The sequence below is a fragment of the Nelumbo lutea genome, chromosome 2 (assembly GCF_056320005.1).
Source record: "Nelumbo lutea isolate HS-2025 chromosome 2, American lotus-T2T, whole genome shotgun sequence".
NCBI classification, from domain to species: Eukaryota; Viridiplantae; Streptophyta; class Magnoliopsida; order Proteales; family Nelumbonaceae; genus Nelumbo; species Nelumbo lutea.
Window position 1 is genome coordinate 25,792,170 of NC_142685.1, and position 17,810 is coordinate 25,809,979.

General features: G+C 37.5%; 1 protein-coding gene across 17 annotated transcripts; it reads left to right on the forward strand.

Moving 5' to 3' along the window:
- Positions 1-2,280: 2,280 nt before the first annotated feature.
- On the forward strand, positions 2,281-16,661 carry DNMT2 (DNA methyltransferase-2). Of its 17 annotated transcripts, none has more exons than XM_088971131.1 (10): positions 2,281-3,398; positions 3,490-3,600; positions 9,787-9,880; positions 10,008-10,126; positions 10,241-10,363; positions 13,039-13,378; positions 13,558-13,652; positions 14,868-14,933; positions 15,036-15,100; positions 16,320-16,661. In XM_088971131.1, the coding sequence occupies exons 1-10, from the start codon at positions 3,324-3,326 to the stop codon at positions 16,396-16,398; spliced, it is 1,167 nt and encodes a 388-aa protein (XP_088827257.1). In that variant the 5' UTR covers positions 2,281-3,323; the 3' UTR covers positions 16,399-16,661. The 17 variants fall into 17 exon arrangements, 16 of the variants coding, with proteins under 16 accessions (XP_088827257.1, XP_088827258.1, XP_088827269.1 ...); XR_016107497.1 differs by having other exon boundaries at positions 2,369-3,398; positions 14,736-14,933; positions 16,320-16,337; XM_088971132.1 differs by having other exon boundaries at positions 2,369-3,398; positions 10,008-10,114.
- The last annotated feature ends 1,149 nt before the right edge of the window (positions 16,662-17,810 follow it).

Here is a 17,810-nt window from a genome sequence, read left to right on the forward strand (position 1 = left end):
TACTCTAGGTGGAGGGACAATATCATGGAAATCGGTATAGTAGTCATGCAATACAAGTTCAAAAATGGAGGCCGAGTTCATTGCAGTAGAGTTGGTAGGGTCCGAGACAGAGTGGCTAAGGAATTTACTGGCAGATATAGCACTTTGGCCGCAGTCGGTTCCGTCCATATCTCTCAATTGTGATAGCCAAGTAGCAATAGCCAGAGACAATAACCATACGTACAACGGTAAAAAAAGGCACATCCGCTTAAAGCATAACCTGGTAAAACAGTACCTCAGCGAATGTACGATCGTTGCGGATTTTGTAAGGTTTGAAAAGAACCTTGCAGATTGGTTAACTAAACCACAAACTTCTAAGGTGGTTTATGAGGCATCGATAGGAATGGGGCTGAAGCCCGTTGTGAAGTCATTAGTGATGGGCACCCAACCTATGTGAAAAGGAGATCATTGGAATTAGGTTGAATGGGTAAAAATGAGTCGCTAGATGACTTGGTAAAGTACTATCATTTGTGTCCCATTTCAGATGCCGATATAAGATAGTGCTCACTGCAGATTGAGGAGGTTGAGCATGAGTCTCTTAATCAGTTAGGAATAGTGTGAGTAGTGCACACTAACAACTGACCTAAGTGAGTGTGAAGTGTGACCGCTCTAAGAGAGATTTAGGGCTGACTCTCGAAAACACTCATGATTGTAATAGGGGAACAAGGTCGAAATGTTTCAAAATAAAAGAACCATTAAAGAACTAGTGAGTTGAGTTGGTTGACCGGTTATCTAGTTACGATAAGGAGGAAGTATTGAAGGAGTCTGACTCCACCCATACTCTGTAACATAGCCTATCATACCTAAATGTTGATTGAAGTCCAAAAGACATCACCATGAATACTTTTCTTATAGCAATGTTCAGATTGTTCGATCTTCTTGTAATTTTGAATATTGTGGGGATTGTTGGAGGGATATTCAAATTTACAAGAATCTTTCTCCTCCCTCTCTTGTTTTTTGCCCATTCCTCCATTGAATGACTCATTGTCCCACATTGCTTGGGAAAAGGAGTGGGAGTGGAGTATATTTGTAGTTTTGCTCCCTTCATGGGTAGGGACCCATAGGAGGAGATGACTATAGATATTCCATGCATGTGAGGGGGGTTGGGGGTGTTTTTCACACGTGAGCGCTGAGCCGGGTGCAAGCGCATGTACTTGTATTTGTGATGCACTGAATCATTTTGTTTTATCCGAATTACATCTTTCCAATTTTTAAAATGTCTCTTCAAATTCGAATTTAATTTTCAAATAAATTGTTTTCTTTTTTCATGTCTCTTCTTCCTCCTTATGCCTATTCGAACAGGTGCACTGTTCTGAAGAGGCTCCTGTCTGAAAGGACACATTTGTGTCCATTCGGGTCTGAGAGAACTTTATAAGAAGAGTGCTGGCTGACTCAGTCTACACACACACACCATTTTTTCGACATTCTTTTCTCAGAGAAATCTGAGCATCAATTTTCAATGGTTTGTAAAAGTCTAGTAAGCGAGTGCACACCTACCAGTGGCTTGTAGGTTGTTTTCTTGGTAACCGATTTGCGATCACCCGGTTGCACCGTAGGGGGCAAATACGGTTTTAAGGAGAGTGACCAAGTGGCACGACTCAACCCTCCATCTTCCGGTAATTCCTAGTTTTGAGTTTCTACAACAACTTCAAATCATTGCAACTTCGATTTAGAAAGCGATTATCGATAAATTCCATCTACTCTCTCTTTACTTATTTTTACAACAATACTATTTGCCCTTTTGGTTCTTTATGAACTTTCTAGAATAATTCTCAAGGACTTGGTTTACCGTCCAAGATTGGACCGGGGCAGCTCATTTTGGGTCAAACCGGACCAACGGGGTTTATGGTCTTTATAAGCTGATGGTCTTACACCAAGTTCACAGATCCTTCTTCTATGAATCCACCACTACTGCTATTGTAAGTCGTAGGAACATAACCCTCCTCAATGGTCTTACCTCGGAAATTCTTAACCATAGAGGTTTTGCATGTTCTTCCCTTTGTTTTTGTATGTCTGAGAATGAATCAATTCTTCATCTCTTTTTTTCTTTGCCCTTTTGCTATAGCAATTTGGTTTGCTACTCCAATGGGAATTGTAACAGACATGGTGGCCAACTTGGCCATGGGTATTATTTCTTCTGTGTTTGCTGCTCTTGGAAGCAAGCAAGACCAAACAAATTTTTTGATGTGGTTCTGTTATTGGCTTATTGCTTATCACATCTGGTGGTTCAGAAATGGCCATGTTTTTAGAAACAAAGTCTGGACTAGTCACAAAGCCTTCTTTCAAATCCAGAAAGCAATAAGTGAGATAATTAATCTAATGCCTCACCACGAAAAAGGTTTTGGAACTACCACCAAACAACAACCCCTGGGTCTCTCTTGGAGGGATGTCTCCCAGGGGGCAGATTTCTTTTTCTTTTATGATGGAAGTGTTCTTCTGAATGGCCAAGGGGCTTATGCGTTTGTGTCTTTCCATCTCTGGTTCCTTTGTGGCAACAGTAGGAAGGAAAGCTCAGGTTGCTGGGTCGGTTCTGCAGTCGGAACTTTGTGCGATCGAGGCTGCTGTTTCTTCTGCGTTGGACAGGCATCTTAAAAAAATTTTAGTCTCTTCTGATAATCTCTTAGTTGTTAACCTTTTAAGTTCTAGGATTGTGAATGTTGGCCCAGATTTGTAGCGTGTGGTGGAATCTTCAAGCTTCTGAATTCGGTTTCTCCAAATTCCTGAAATGGGTTGCTCCAAAATTCCAATTGAGTTCCCCCCAAAATCCAGTTTTTGAATGGGGTTCACCCGAAAAGCCAATTTCTGAATCCGACCTCTCTACAGACGCCGAACCAGAAGAGGTCTTCGCTGAAACTTTTGTTTCTAAGAAAGTGCTCTCGGTCAAAATTGGAATTTGGCGGAGCCTGGCCGGAGCTGAGCAGAAAACCTTGAGCGGTTAGAGGTTTTCAGCAAAGGGGCGAAGAAGCGATGCCTCATTGCTTCTCGAATAACCCTAACGCTTAAACCCCCCCTTTTTTCAGGGTTTAAGGTTTGCCGGAAAGTGTAAAGTACTGCGGGTGTATCATAGAACATAAATCAGAAATTATATTGGATTTTTTTTAACCGTCAGATTGGAATCTCATGATATCTCAAACGGAATATTGGTTTTGATCAATCGGGACCATGTCGTAAGCCTGTATCGCCAACGCTGTAACCTTGAGGTGCGTACTGCGCTCCACCTTCCCGCTCCAAGCCTGAATAAATCAAGATGACTTTTTCTTCTCTCCGGTCTAAAATCTGAATCGATGGAAGAAAGCTTCTGCAAATCCAGAGATGGGCCGTACAGAGTTCTTGAATTCTACAGTGGCATTGGAGGCATGGTTCGATGCAAAACTATAGCTACTTCAGAAAAACAAACGTTAAAAAACCGCTCTCTTTAGGGTTTTAACTGTTCTGTTTTGTTTTGTACAGAGATATTCGATCATGAAAGCTGGAGTTTCAGCTATCATGGTGGAAGCATTCGACATAAACGACAAAGCAAACGATGTCTACGAATACAATTTCGGTCATCGCCCATATCAGGTTTTTGCCTTCTCTTACTTTGTTGGTGGATGATTTGACACTGTAGTTTAAGTAAACAGGACTTAGGATTTTCAGATTCGAACAAACTAACGTCTATGAGCCATCAGAATTGAAGATTTTACAATGTTTAGTATGCATATTGATACTTGAAATTTTAGTAAATCAATGGACTCTGCGTGTCTCTGAGCGAGTGGCAATCAAACAAAATATTACAAACCAGCCACAAATAGGATGGTCTTTCAGAAGCAAAGACGAAGTCATCTCAAGGGGTTATCAATATATTGAAAAGATATCGTGTCTGATAATTCTAAACGTGGTCCCCAAAAGATTTGACTATCATTCCAATATTCCATAGCCTTGTCCAAAATCTCCAAAATAACTATGTGGTCATGAGTCTCTACTAGATTTTGAAGCTTGGAAATTCCCGGAGACTAGAGAAGTCACCAATAAAACATAAAAAGAAGACAACCCAGAATTCCTGTTCTTTGCTCCCCTGAATCTGCATGCCACATCCTTCAGCTGCACAGGAACATCTGATCAGAACGGACAGCATGCATCCTGTTCCTGCACATTCCAACTTCGGTTCTCTCTCAAATTGCACCATATATTTTTATTTATAAAAACTGGAGGGAGACAGACCAACCATCATAATTATGTACATGCACAGATGACAGAACATTGGATAAAGAGTTAGAGATGGTATTCAGTTGGTTTAGATAACCAGCATCAGGAAGGGAAAGCAATATCCTCTGAATATTATCCATGGGAGTGGGATTGAAGTGCTGAAAGATCTTGTCACTAAGAATTGCCATGTTTGTGATCATATTCAACAATGGAGATATGGAGGTTTAGGAAAAAGAGGTAGGAGTTTTTGGAATCTTATTCTTCATGCGGTTTTATGTGGCTTATCCAAAGAGCAAAATATGCGTTTTTTTTTTTACAATAAGAGCAGATCTCTATTCTGTAGAGGAGTTAAAGAATCACATTCTCAGTCTGTGTATTTTGTGGGCTTCAAGCTGTGAGGATTTCAAGGGCTTCACTGTGGACTTCTTAAGCCGGAATTTGATTCCCACCCTGTACTCCTCCCCTCCTGTACAGGCAAGACACTCCCTAGTCAGTACAACAACTTTGGTGCTCATTGGGAAACCCGGGGCCAGCTGGAGTGGGGGGGGTGTTCATATCCAACATAAGTGATATTCTTTGGGTCTTCAGTGGACAGCAAGTTCAACTACTGCAGAGGTGTTGGCCATTCTCACAGGTCTCTGTATAGCAAAGCAACTTGGTTTAAGATTCTTTAGGATTGAGGGAGACCGCCAATACGGCTAATTGGATGCTGTCAAAGGGGGAAGGCCTGTGGCAGTTGGATCACTACCTAAATGAGGCTAGAGACCTGGCTTCCAATTTGTTGGCTGTCACAACCTGGATTCCCAGAGAACTGAATATTTTGGCAGATGTGTTAACAAAATTAGGTGTAAACAGAGATTTTTATGTACAACAGTAATATGATGTCTTGATTTGGTAGGCACTGTTATTTCTGTATAGCCCTTTTACTTATACTATACAACATCTTGTTATCTTTCTTCAAGAAAAGGTAGAAAGATGGCCAGCTTAGTTTGAGTATTTTCCTCCATCTAATTTCTTGATTGAAACTTGAAGACAAATCACTTAAAAAAGTGCATGATGAACAAACAGAGTACCTCCAACTCCCAGTTCTGTTTTTTTTTTTTTTCCAGCATAAGCTCCCAAAAGAATAGGAATAATATGAGAGGTAGTCTTCACCATGTATTTGTTTAATCATGGCAATGACAGGATACTGTTCCAGTTGCATGTGTCTATTGAAAATAGATCAGGCACCTCCATGTGCCTTCTCTTTTCCAATGGATGATAAACTATACCATTTCTTTCAGCGGCCAGGATGTTTGAATTTGCAAACATTGAAATTCTATTTCCATATGTCAGCCACCAATATGTCTTATCACATGGCACATCACAATTGGGCAGGCCTGCCTTTACTGTGGAAGAGTTATTAATTATTTCTCTTACCCTCAAGAGAGCAACATGAAAGCAAGTATTTACTGCTGGGAACCCTTACTGAAGGAATATTCTCCACTGTCAACATTTCCAACTCAATTTTGCAATCAGTACTTTATTCAATTCCATACTCCTAAATATGTAACCCCAATGCTTTTTGGTTACCCTCACATGCACCTTGCATTGTCCCCACCCTGGAGTCCTTCAACTGACCAAATAATCTCACTAGTGACTACTGGGATACAGAAAAAAAGTATCTAGTTCTCAAAAAAAAAAAAAAAAAACAAAAAAACAAAAACAAAGAAGAAAAGAGAACTTTCATTCAGTGTTTTAAAAGGCATGTTTAGTCACAAGCAAGGCTCATTTTGTGTGGTGCGCCTTGCCTGAACCCAGGTATGTTTCACTCAGTTGCTATTTTTTAGTGAACTAAAACATTTAATTTGTTGTTGGATATGTAATTTACTATATTGTAGGTTGTAACCATGATGCTTAGAGTTTAAACAGTTTAGCTGTGCTTCTTTCTTTTAAAACACCACTTTCATTTAATCCTTATTCAACATCTACATACCCAAAATACTAGTTACCCTTCATCCTAGTCCCCCCCCCCCCCCCCAAAAAAAAAAAAAAAAAAACACTTTTCACAATTTCACTTGACCTAAGAAACCACACTAACCTTCAATTAGGAGACTAGCTTTTATATCTAAGAGACCTGCTGTTCTCTCTTAATGGATTTAGGATTAAGCTATAGTTTTTGTCTTCTTTACTACCAATAAAAAAAAAGTTTTATTTCCTTTTCTCTATCTCCATCTTAGGAATATTACTAAAACACAAGGACATAAAGAAGGAACAAATATACTGCTGAAAGTTAATGAAACTCACCAATTTTAAATGTCAGTGTCAGTGGAAATGTCGGTTGCCCAAATGTAGGAAACATGTTGGAAATATTGTAAAATATGCAAAGAATAGAGAATGATATATTTTTATTGGTAAATTATTATCTTGTTCCAAATCATTAAACAAAGCTAAGAAACTAATGTTATAGACAAAAGAATATGTTTTAAAGTTGTCCTATAAATCTTAAGATTCAAAACTTAATGATGGAATGAGTTAAAGCAAAATTTAAACTCAGAAAATGGAAATGGAAATGGTTGTAATAGATCAATCAATGATTAAAAGGTGCACACAGGCGAGGTGCATTTTAGGGTATACCCCCTATTTTCTAATGTTGTTCATTCATTCATCCTAATAAAATATCTTCTTAAAAGGCAATTAAAATTTCAAAATCATTATTTTTTATGTGAGAATTAAGAATTTAATACCCTAACATGGACTTGCTCGGGCTTTCTCGAGGGTTGTGGTACAAAGGCAACCTGTAGAATCAAGAATGCAATATGTTTTACATCACATTAGCTACTTGAAGTAATGCATTTGAGGAAAAAAAGAGATTGTGGGTTTTACATGCTTGACTATGCTTTATATGTTTGATTTGTATTTTTAAATTTTCATTTGAATACTCATTACATGTTATGCTTATGTATTTTAATTTTAGATAATAGTTTTTTTAAAACATTTATTTTAAAATTTAAGTTTATGTTTTTTATTAATATTATGTTTAATATTTTTTGATTTTTTATTTATCAGTTTTTTTTTTGCATTTTTGACTTTTTTTGGCATTGTTTTGAATTTTCTGACTTTTTTATTTTTATTTTTTGTATTTTTGCGCATTGCTTCAAAAAGGCATGCACCTCAGGCGCTAATTGGCCCTTGGTCCTTTTTTGTGCCATGTGCTTTTAAAACATTGAGATCAACCAAATAATGCAAGGTGCCAAGCAGCTGGTTGGTAAAGTCTTCTGCTGGTCGTAGCGGAGACTTGGGATCAAGTCCCGCTTGCACCTGGGTTGGGGAATGTGCTACCTCGTTGTGTAGCCCTTCAAAAGAAATAAAAAATAGATCAACCAAATAATCTATTACACAATACACACACACACCAAAAAAAAAAAACTACTATTTAACTTCATGTTTGAAATGAATATTGAGCTAGCTCAAAGTGGTAATCATGTAAATTAGGCGGGCAATAACATTGTTACTCCACATATCTCCAATACTGTCACCAACTCATGTTTTTTTTTTTTAAATTGTTAACGGTTGAAACTTTTCATTAGTATAAACAGTAATGTACAAAGATTAAGAAATGGGTAAGGTTACCACAAAGAATACAATTTCACAGATAAGCCCAAAAAGATGTTCCCTATTAACCCTTTGTCTAGCTAGAGAATCTGCTAGTCCATTTGCCTCCCTTGGGACCCATTGATACATCCCTGTTATTCCTCTCAGAAACCATAAGGTCTTCTTAACCCCTTCTCGGTACACCATGCTGCTTTCTTTACATCCTTTATCCAACTAATCACCACTTGAGAATCTCCTTCTACAATCAGCCTTTCCATGTTTAGCTCTTTTGCTTTTTGAGCTCCACACAGGACAGCAAGCAGTTTGGCTCTAATGGAATCCCCTAACTCAATAGGGCCTGAAAAATGGCTGATATATTCCCTCTCTCTCTCTCTCTCTCTAAAGACTCCCTCAATGCCTCAAGGGTCAGGATTGCTGAGACTGCTTCCATGAAAATTAAGTTTGATAAAGCTTTCCAAGGGCAGTGTCCAAGGTTTGATGATTTTCTCTTTTCTGGTAGATGAAGTGGCCACATCCCTCCAATTTCTTTTTATATCATCGACACTCGATAGTACAGGGTGAAGACAGATCCAAAGATTTGACCCAATGTATCATCCTTATTTGGATGCAGTCCATAAGAGCTTCCAAATGTCTTTTCTCTTCCTTAAAGATTTTTGCATTTCTTTCTTCCCAAACGGTCCAAAGCACAGCAGCCCTAGTGCACTTCCATAAAACTTTTCTTTACTCTGAAAGTTGCACCTGCAAACAAAGTCTCCAAACTTGTAAGTAAAGTCCACCTGCAACCAAAAAGAGAGAAGCACCAATTTCAAATAGAGGTAACAAAGGGACAAGAGGTAGAGAGGTGTTCAGCAGTTTCACCATTTACCTTGCAGAGTATGCAGCATTTTGGGGACGAACATACATTTTTTCTTCCTTTTTGTGAAATATCCAGAGTATTGATTCTTTCATGATATATGATATATCCCCCAACAGAAAGCCTCTATTTTTAATGTTTTACACCAAACCTCATGCACAGGGAAGGAGGACCCACCAGAACCATGTTAAACCAAAGACTGGAAAAAGGAAGCACAAGAGGACCCTCTAGTGTCGGTGGTCCAAACTCTCTCATTAGAGATAAGGGGATCAACAATGACAGGCTATAGGATTTGAAGTAAATTAGTGACCTTACAACATAAGTTGGTGTACTGTCACCAACTTATGTTGTAATACTATCTCTTGTACTCCTTATAGTGCTGGTAGTGTTCACTGGGAGATATGTTGATTCCAATAAAATTTCATGCCCATGGTAGAGAAAATGGGAACTATCTCTTGTACTCCTCATAGTACTGGTAGTGTTCATTGGGGAATATGTCGATTCCGGTAAAATATCATGTTGCTACCCATGGAAATGGAAATATGTCATGGAAATATTAGGGAATTTAGGGACATTTTAAACCATGCCCATGATATGAAAATGCTACTATTCTTACTGTTCACTATACTAAAAGGAGAAAAAAAGGGTCTCTATCCCTTCTCTCTTTTAGAAGAAGAAAGAATGAATTATGTAAGAAAGTAGGGTTCATATTGGAGTACATAGAATGAGGTTCATGTAGAAGAAGAATGCATAAATGAATTAATGAATCATGTGAAAAAAATTCTTTCCAACACAATTTTCTACCAGTGTTTTATTCCTTTACCAAAAGAATATTCCCCATCCCTTTTTTTTTGTGAAAATTCTCCATCCCATATTTTAGTTTATTTTACTGTATTGGATTCATTTTATGTAGTTTCATGGTGTAAAGTTTTCTTTGTAATTTTGAGTTGCTACTTTGATAGCAGTACAAATTGCTTGTTCTCTATCCAAGGATTCACTTTTGCTTGGGATTTTGGACTTCTAGAAAGTAAATGGATGTAATTGTCAAGGTTAACTTCTATTTAACACTTAATATGTAGGAAGGTAGCAAATATAACTTGTGTAGTTGAGTGTAGGGCAATATTCAAAGCATGACTGCTGCTGAGCTGGACAAATATGAGGCAGATGTGTGGCTGCTCTCTCCTCCATGCCAACCATACACACGGCAAGGTTCACCCCTAAAATCTGTGTTATTTTTTATTTTCACGGGATCAATTAGCTTTATTGCACCATGAAACATTTATTTTAAATTTCCCCTTTCTTCGCCATATTGAAATGGTTAAAATTTTCTTTTTAGGTCTCCAGAAGGATTCTGATGATGCCCGGGCATCGTCCTTTCTTAAGATTCTTGAACTTATGCCACAGACATCACAACTTCCCATCATGCTGTTTGTAGAGAATGTGGTTGGGTTTGAGGTCCATTGCACATAATTTTGCATTCTAGACTTGGTTTTGTATGGATTTTTTTTTAGTATCATAGGAATTTGTGTCTCTGGTGAAGATTTTGATTTTCATATCCTTCATCTCCAGAAATCTGATACACACAAGCACATGATTGAGATGTTGGCAGAAACAGGTTTCATTACACAGGAGTTTATTTTGAGTCCATTGCAGTTTGGTTTGCCATATTCTAGACCTCGATATTTTTGCCTGGTAGACTCCCTCTCTTATTGTTGCTTTACCTAATTACTTGTTACAGTTTTTTCCTTTTTAATATTTTAGTATACATGAAGTAAATACCCTGGATAGTGAAATATGTAAATTGAGCTCATTATTAAATCTTTCAACAGGGACAGATGTTCAACTCATGGTTGTGAAACCGCTAAGGCGAGGCTAGGCAGCCGGGGAGTGCCTTGTTGCCCAGGCCACTAGGTGCCCACCTAAGCAATTGGTTTTTATATAAAAACCTTCTTAATTTATCTTTTTTCTAGTTTTTTTTTTTTTTTTTTTTTTTTTTTTTTTTTTTTTTATGGGCAACTTGTTTTCCTAGTTGAAGTAGCAAGTTAGCAACAAGCAAACATTGAAGGTGATCTTGAACAAACATAAAAATTAAAGGTAGAGTAGACACAACATATAAATCAATCTGATGGTGGAAGGTGATTTGATGTTGGTTATCGGCTGTCTGCAGAAGGAAGAGATGGGATTTTGGAAGTTCTTAAATGAGAAAAAGAAATTTAGACAGTTGACCCAGGGCATGGAAATTAAGTTTCAGTGGCTTAAGAGAAGTGCAAATTCTTTTGTTGACTCACTTGCCAAACAAGGGGTGGGAAGAGCTAGTCTTTTTTTTGGCAATGTTGTAATATGAATATTAATCTCAGGGAGAGTTAAGAGATTTTACCCCTCCCTCCTTTCTATTGTACTTCATGCATTTTGTTTTTTGTCTTTAATAAAAGTTCTGTCAATTATCCAAAAAGAACAAAACAAATCAATGAATGTAGAAAACAAACAAAAACATGAAGTGTGAAGACTCTGCTTTATTGAATTGCAGAGAAACATAAATGGAGGTTGTCATAGTTGGAAAGATGGAGAGGAGTGGCCAGAGTGAAAAGGGATAAAACAAATGAAAGGATAGAGTCCCCGATTTGACAGAGAGAGAGATGATGCTTTATTTTGTTTACATAAATTGAGAGAGAAATAGAAAAAAGGCTTCTTATGACAAATACCATGATGACAGTTACTAGTTAAAGCCCTATTACCACAATTAATTCATTACTTTCTTTTTCTGTTGTGTTTTACCCCTAACCAGTTTTATGATTCTCTAAATTGAAAAGTGATTTATTGTGATGCCCTTTTACACCCTTTACCTTTTCCATACAATACAATATGGTTCAACGGTAGACACCTGGGTGAGGCATAAGATAAGGCAACCCCCCACCCGGAAAAAACAAAAAAAGCCTTATCACCTAGGTGGGTGCCTAGGCCTCGCCTTGACAACTATGGTTCAACTGTGAGCTCTTGGATTATATTACATTTTAGTAAAAATTATGTTAGACATTGTATATCCAAATATTGCATTTTATTCTCGGGTCCTATTGGTCTAGGAGGTTCCACTAGAGCTGAAATGCTTTCTGTTCTTTGTGGTTCAAATAGCAAAAGAGTTAAATGTGAGAAGGCTGATTGTTGAAAGGGATTCTCAAGTGGTGGTAAGTTGGATAAAGAATGAAAAGAAGGTAGCCTGGACTTATATTGAGAACTGTTGAAGAAGACCAATTGGTTATTAAGGGGAATGGCAGTAATTTTTCAGTGGGTTCCTAGTGATGTTATGGGTTGGCAGATTCATTAGCAAGGCAAGGGGTAAATAGGGAACAATTGTATTGGGCTCATTTGTAATGACTGTATCTTAGGGGTATTTTTACCCCTTTGGGTCCTCTTTCTAAATCTTTGTTTATATTAATGAAATGATACCCTGTTAACTAGAGAGAGAGAGAGAGAGAAGTTGGTTTAAAAAGTATCAAGAACCATCAGGGCTAGAATGTATAGCATGAGGTAACCAAATTGGGGCAGTACAAGTAATATGGTTGTCCATGATTCGCTTGAGAACACAAGTAATATACCAATATGATTGTTTTCTTTGGTATTAGCAGTATTAGAGAACCAGACTGGTCTGGTCAGTCAGACCGGAAAGCTGTGGCCTGGTCCACCTGCCAGTTCAGTCATGCCCAAAAAACTGGTCAAGACCATTGGATTAGTTGATCCAACCGAAGAATCAGTCAGCCAGTCCTGCTTTCATTAAACTGGCTGTTTTTCTTCCTTTTTATTTTACCTGATATGCTAACTTTCAGAGGCCATAACTTTGCACTCAGTTGTTCGATTCGGGTGATCTTTTTTATTTTTTATTTTGGGTAATTTTTTCGCGATCTACAACAACGTGTTCCAAGGCACCTTGCCCCACTGTTTTTGCCAAAAAAAGATGCCTTTTTTGGCCTCAAATCTATATGTTGTCATATAACGATGCCATGGTTGACCGGATTGACTGGCTGGTTGAATCAGTGAATCATGACCCAGAGGAGAAAACAGTTCTATCTCTGGTCCGGTTCTCTGGACATTGGGTATTAGAATAGTTGGATCAGTACAAGTTAGTAGGGACTTGGGTGGGACTGGGTGAACTGGTTTTTGTGTTATTTTATTTGTTTTATAGGGTTCAATTTCTGGTTATTAAAAATAAAAAAAAGGAAATAAACAAAGAAGAAGGATCTAAAGGTGAAAGTGTTTTGTGATATTATTGAACATTTTGTTTCTCCTTTATTTTCATTGATATTTAGACACATTGGTTCTAACTTTTCCTTTACTTCATGAATATGAATTTGATTTTTTTTTTGTGGAAACAGGCAAAAAGAAAGCCTTCGTCTTTTCAAAACCCACACTTCAATAACCAACTTCTTTGGACTCCTGGCCCAATACTAGGGCATGATCATAATAGTCATATTTGTATGGATGAACATGATCAATCAGATGAAAGACTGGATAAGTTGCTCCAATCTTGTGAACCAATACAGAACTTCCTTGAACCCAAGAATTCTATATTTCAGTCAGAGGGATCAGAAGCAGATGTCTTCAACAATTCCAATTTTGCTGCAAAGGTAGATGGACAAAATTGTTTAGGCACTAGCTCCTTAAACCAATATATTGTGCCATTGAGCTTAATTGAGAGGTGGGGCAGTGCTATGGGTATCCTTATTTTTTCTTTTTTAACATTTAACTTGGTTTCTTTTTCCTTCTGCCATTACAAAGTATGCTACTAAATCATTTTTCATTTTATCATGTCCTTTCTCTTCCTTCTCCTCCCCTCCCCCCCCTATTGTTGAGTTATTTTATCAACTCCTATGGAATCCTTGACAGTGATACAGATATTGTTTACCCTTATTCCAGGCGTTGTTGTTGTTTTACAAAGAGCTACCATAGATATGTGAAGGGTACTGGATCCCTTTTGGCAACAGTCCAAGTAGGATTATTGTTTTGACATGCCCACTGTTTGTTTTATATTTATGCATATTATGATTTTGCCATATATACAAGAAAAAGGTTTCCTAATTCGGTGAAGTAGAGAGCTTTCCTGCCTAACCTAACTTCTGCCACTTGGAGGGGTCTTGTGGCTGATCCAGACATCAAATGAGGGACCCACTAGATTAACCACATGTTCTACCCCATCTATAGCAGCCTTATACCACCTTTATCAGAGTTTCACCCAATCAATATTAACAGACCATGCTTTCAATTTCTTTAATTAACAGAAAAGTTGTCCATAAAGAAGGCCCATTTTGAACTAGTATTAAGGTCTTTTAGGTCAAAATTTTTCATGAATTGTTTAGACTCCTTCACTGAATAATCCAATTAGTTGATCAGTTGATCTTCTCCCATATTTTCCAGTGCCAATTGGAACTATAGGTTCTCATTTGGCAGGCCATAATGGTTAAATATAGAGAGCCTAGACTGTGGTATGCTGTATATCTGAAAGAGTTTTCCTATAAAGAGACAGGAGCATTGGAAGATTAAAAAGATTTCACAATAGCATTTCTGTAAACGTGTCAGAGTTGTCTGGAAGTGGCACTGACCAATTGATGATACTGTCTAATCATTGACTTTTTTTCTAAGTTTTCTAAAATCTGATGGCCTTTTTTTTTTACTTCCTAAAGAATGTGGTAGATTGGATATTTTCTTGTCTACACTTTAACATTGGTAGGCCAACAGGTTGTTGGTTATGCTGAAGATGGGTTCACCCAATATTAGTTCCAGTTATCCAGGGTCTTGAGAGGGGTGGACTGGATATTGGATAAGGACCTATCCTAAGGCATTTTTTGCATAAAGTGGCTGCTCTCAGACTTCAACCTATGATCTCACACTTGTCAGACAAGATAAATTTTGGTATACAGTTCTAGTCTTTTACAATTTACCATACGAGTACTTCATGTACATGTCAGTGCACTTGTTTTATCAAAACGGTTATGAGTTTCTTCTTAAGTTATGAACAATGTCTTCTTAGCTGCTTCCATCAGTTATGGTAGTTAATGTTAACGATAACCCACAGCCAGAAAAGAGGGGGAAATTGTCTTCACACTTGTTTTATCAAAACGGTTATGAGTTTCTTCTTAAGTTATGAACAATGTCTTCTTAGCTGCTTCCATCAGTTATGGTAGTTAATGTTAACGATAACCCACAGCCAGAAAAGAGGGGGAAATTGTCTTCCTTGAAGGAGCAGTGCCTCAGATACTTCACTCCTAGGGAGGTAATTGTTTTTCACATTATGTATTTGGTTTCTGTAGTCATTGTCTTATTAGTTTCACTGATATAGATCCAGAAATGGAAGCTTACATCCTATAATCTCCAGGTGGCCAACCTGCATTCTTTCCCGGATGACTTCCAATTTCCACAGCACATAAGCCTTAGACAACGGTATGCCATGTTCTTGTTATAGGCCTTGAGCTTAAACAGTATGCTATCTTTAGGAGAAACACCTGTGGGTCATACTTTTCTCCTTTTTATTTTCTTTTTTATTTCTGAACTCTGGACTCACTAGACGACACCAATATGTTTTTCCCATTTACATTTTGCTTCCATATCCTTCCAGCAAAAGAAATTAAAAAAAAAATGTAGACAATTTAAGTTTACTTTCATTTTCCAAAAAACTGTACACAACTGTACCTGGTATTTAGTTTCATGACCATGCTTTTCTCCCAACCTAGCTGTGAATATGTAATTCCATCTCAAGTATAATGGTGTTAATTGGTTGAGAAATGACCTCCCCAACATGTCATAAATGGTAACCTCTAGATTTTAGATGGTTTACTGTCAAGATTCCAAGGACAACAACCATGCAAGGCTTCTACTTTATGAGGGATAGAATTACTCCAAAAGCCTCTAAATGGAAATTGTTCAACCTGATTTCTGATCAAAGAATCATAGGGTTCACTGTAAATCTTCCATCCTCCTTCCACCACCCAGCATCATCTGTGAATCAGGCTGGATCTTTAATGCTTCTAATTTGCTGAGACCCTTAAAGTTTAATCTCTATAATCTTGGACAGATGTTACATAACCTGCCAAGCTAACACTATTCATCTTCTGAAAATCTCACTTTAGACCCATCCCCCACTAAAAATTTTGAAATCCAACAGAAAAGAGAATTGAACTTCATGATACCTTCCACAAGCATACCCAATATAATGATGATACGTCTGATCTTGAATCCCACCCAAATCTCACAATCCCATATTTATTCACCACTATTCTCCTACATAGACTTCCCCTTCCTCCCCAAATCCCGGAGCCACTTTTGCAAAAAGGCTTTGTTCATGATTCTAGTCCTAAAACCCAACCCTCCAAGTTTTTTATGCGTTTAAAACACTTTCCCATTTAACAAGATTAAACTTTTTCCCCTTCTCCCCATCCCATAAAAGGTTGCTTAGCATTTTATCAATCTGATTTGCCATTAGGCTGGAAATTTTAGGCAAGATGGATAATATGTTGGCAAAGTTACATATACCTGTACACCTATAATACACACCAGTTAGGTCCAATTCCTAGCAGATTCTAAATATATGGACCCAATTTGGACTTGGTAATGATCATATCCATTTTTTTATATTTAACAGTATCCTGTTTCTTGTCTGCAGATATGCTTTGTTGGGGAACAGCTTAAGTGTAGCAGTAGTTGCGCCCTTACTTCGTTATCTTTTTTCTGATCCATCATAATCATGGATGAAGGTAATTAGAGGAAGAAGATTACAGCAGCCTTGCCTTAGCTCTTTCAGGGTGAGAAAGATCATACTTGTGAAATCTATATTGCTGCTCTTTGGTGCTGTACCCCGAGGACTGAGGCTCGACTATAAAACTCACTTGTCGATCTGCATGCATGGACGTTTTTTTTTATGTACTATAACTTACAACTTCTGCTCATTTATGCTGCTCACATGAGATTTATATATTATCATCTACTAAACCGATTTTCTTATCAATGTTCAAAGTGTCGGTACTCTTTTTTTATACTTATTTATTTATTTTTTTCTGAAACCGGTTCAGGGGGCCCAGTTTAGGGCTCCTCCACCCCCTGAACCGGTCAGACCCCAATACACCCACTATAGGGGCATATTGGAGGAGTCCCGGAATGATACATATTGGCTGATACATGTTGATACTTTGAACCTTGTTTGTTTCTTATGACTTGAATGTAGGAGTAAGCCATAGAATACCCTTTTTCATCTCGTTTGTTACATGACACTGGTTTGATAGAAACATGTAAATTTTTATAAAAGCATAATTCTATTCAAATAAAACACATTCGAATTAATCGATTTTTAAGAGATGCATTTGGATGAGCATGGATAGTGGAAAAATTAAGATGTACATTAGTACCATGCATATGGTAAGAAAATTCAAACAAATATCGGAAAATATGTCGATTCCCAAGTTACCATAAATGAAGTATGTATATACATAAAAAACACATTGAAAATTGATGTAATTAAATGTGTTTCAGTTCTTAGAACGGTGTGATTCTTGTTTATATTCATAAATATATAAATTTGAATAGTCAGTTGGCTGAATGGCTCTAGCTTTCAAGAAGAGATTATGTTTAGAGCTAAAATTCCAACTCTAAAATTTTGTATAAAAAAAAGAAAAAAAGAAACGAACTCGTACAATTTTGAAGAGGTAAAGCATGGTTTTGTGATGGGTTTGTTGTCTTCCAACCTAGAAATGTGGGTGTTAATCTTGTTGGATTTTAATACCTTTAAAAAACTATAGCATTTATTTGAATTAAAAAAAATAATAATAATAGAGAATCAATCGATACTTGTTAGATATGGTCTAGTACTAATTGATACTTGAGATACATGTGGAATTAGGTCATTTTGTCCATGTGGCATGCAAAAACCAATACGTATCAGCGCTACGAGTCTGGCTTCAGTCGGGGCAAAGCCCGTTCCAACAGCTTTTACAGCATTGGGTTGGTAATATCTCTCCAGTTATGTGATTTTTTTTATGGGAGATATTCTCAATACAAGGCTGCAAGGGGCTGCTCGAAGGGTGCGATCACCAATTTGCCCTGATAGAAGTCGAACTCATCAGCTACCAGCACTTTAAACCTTGATTTTGCAGTGTGAGTA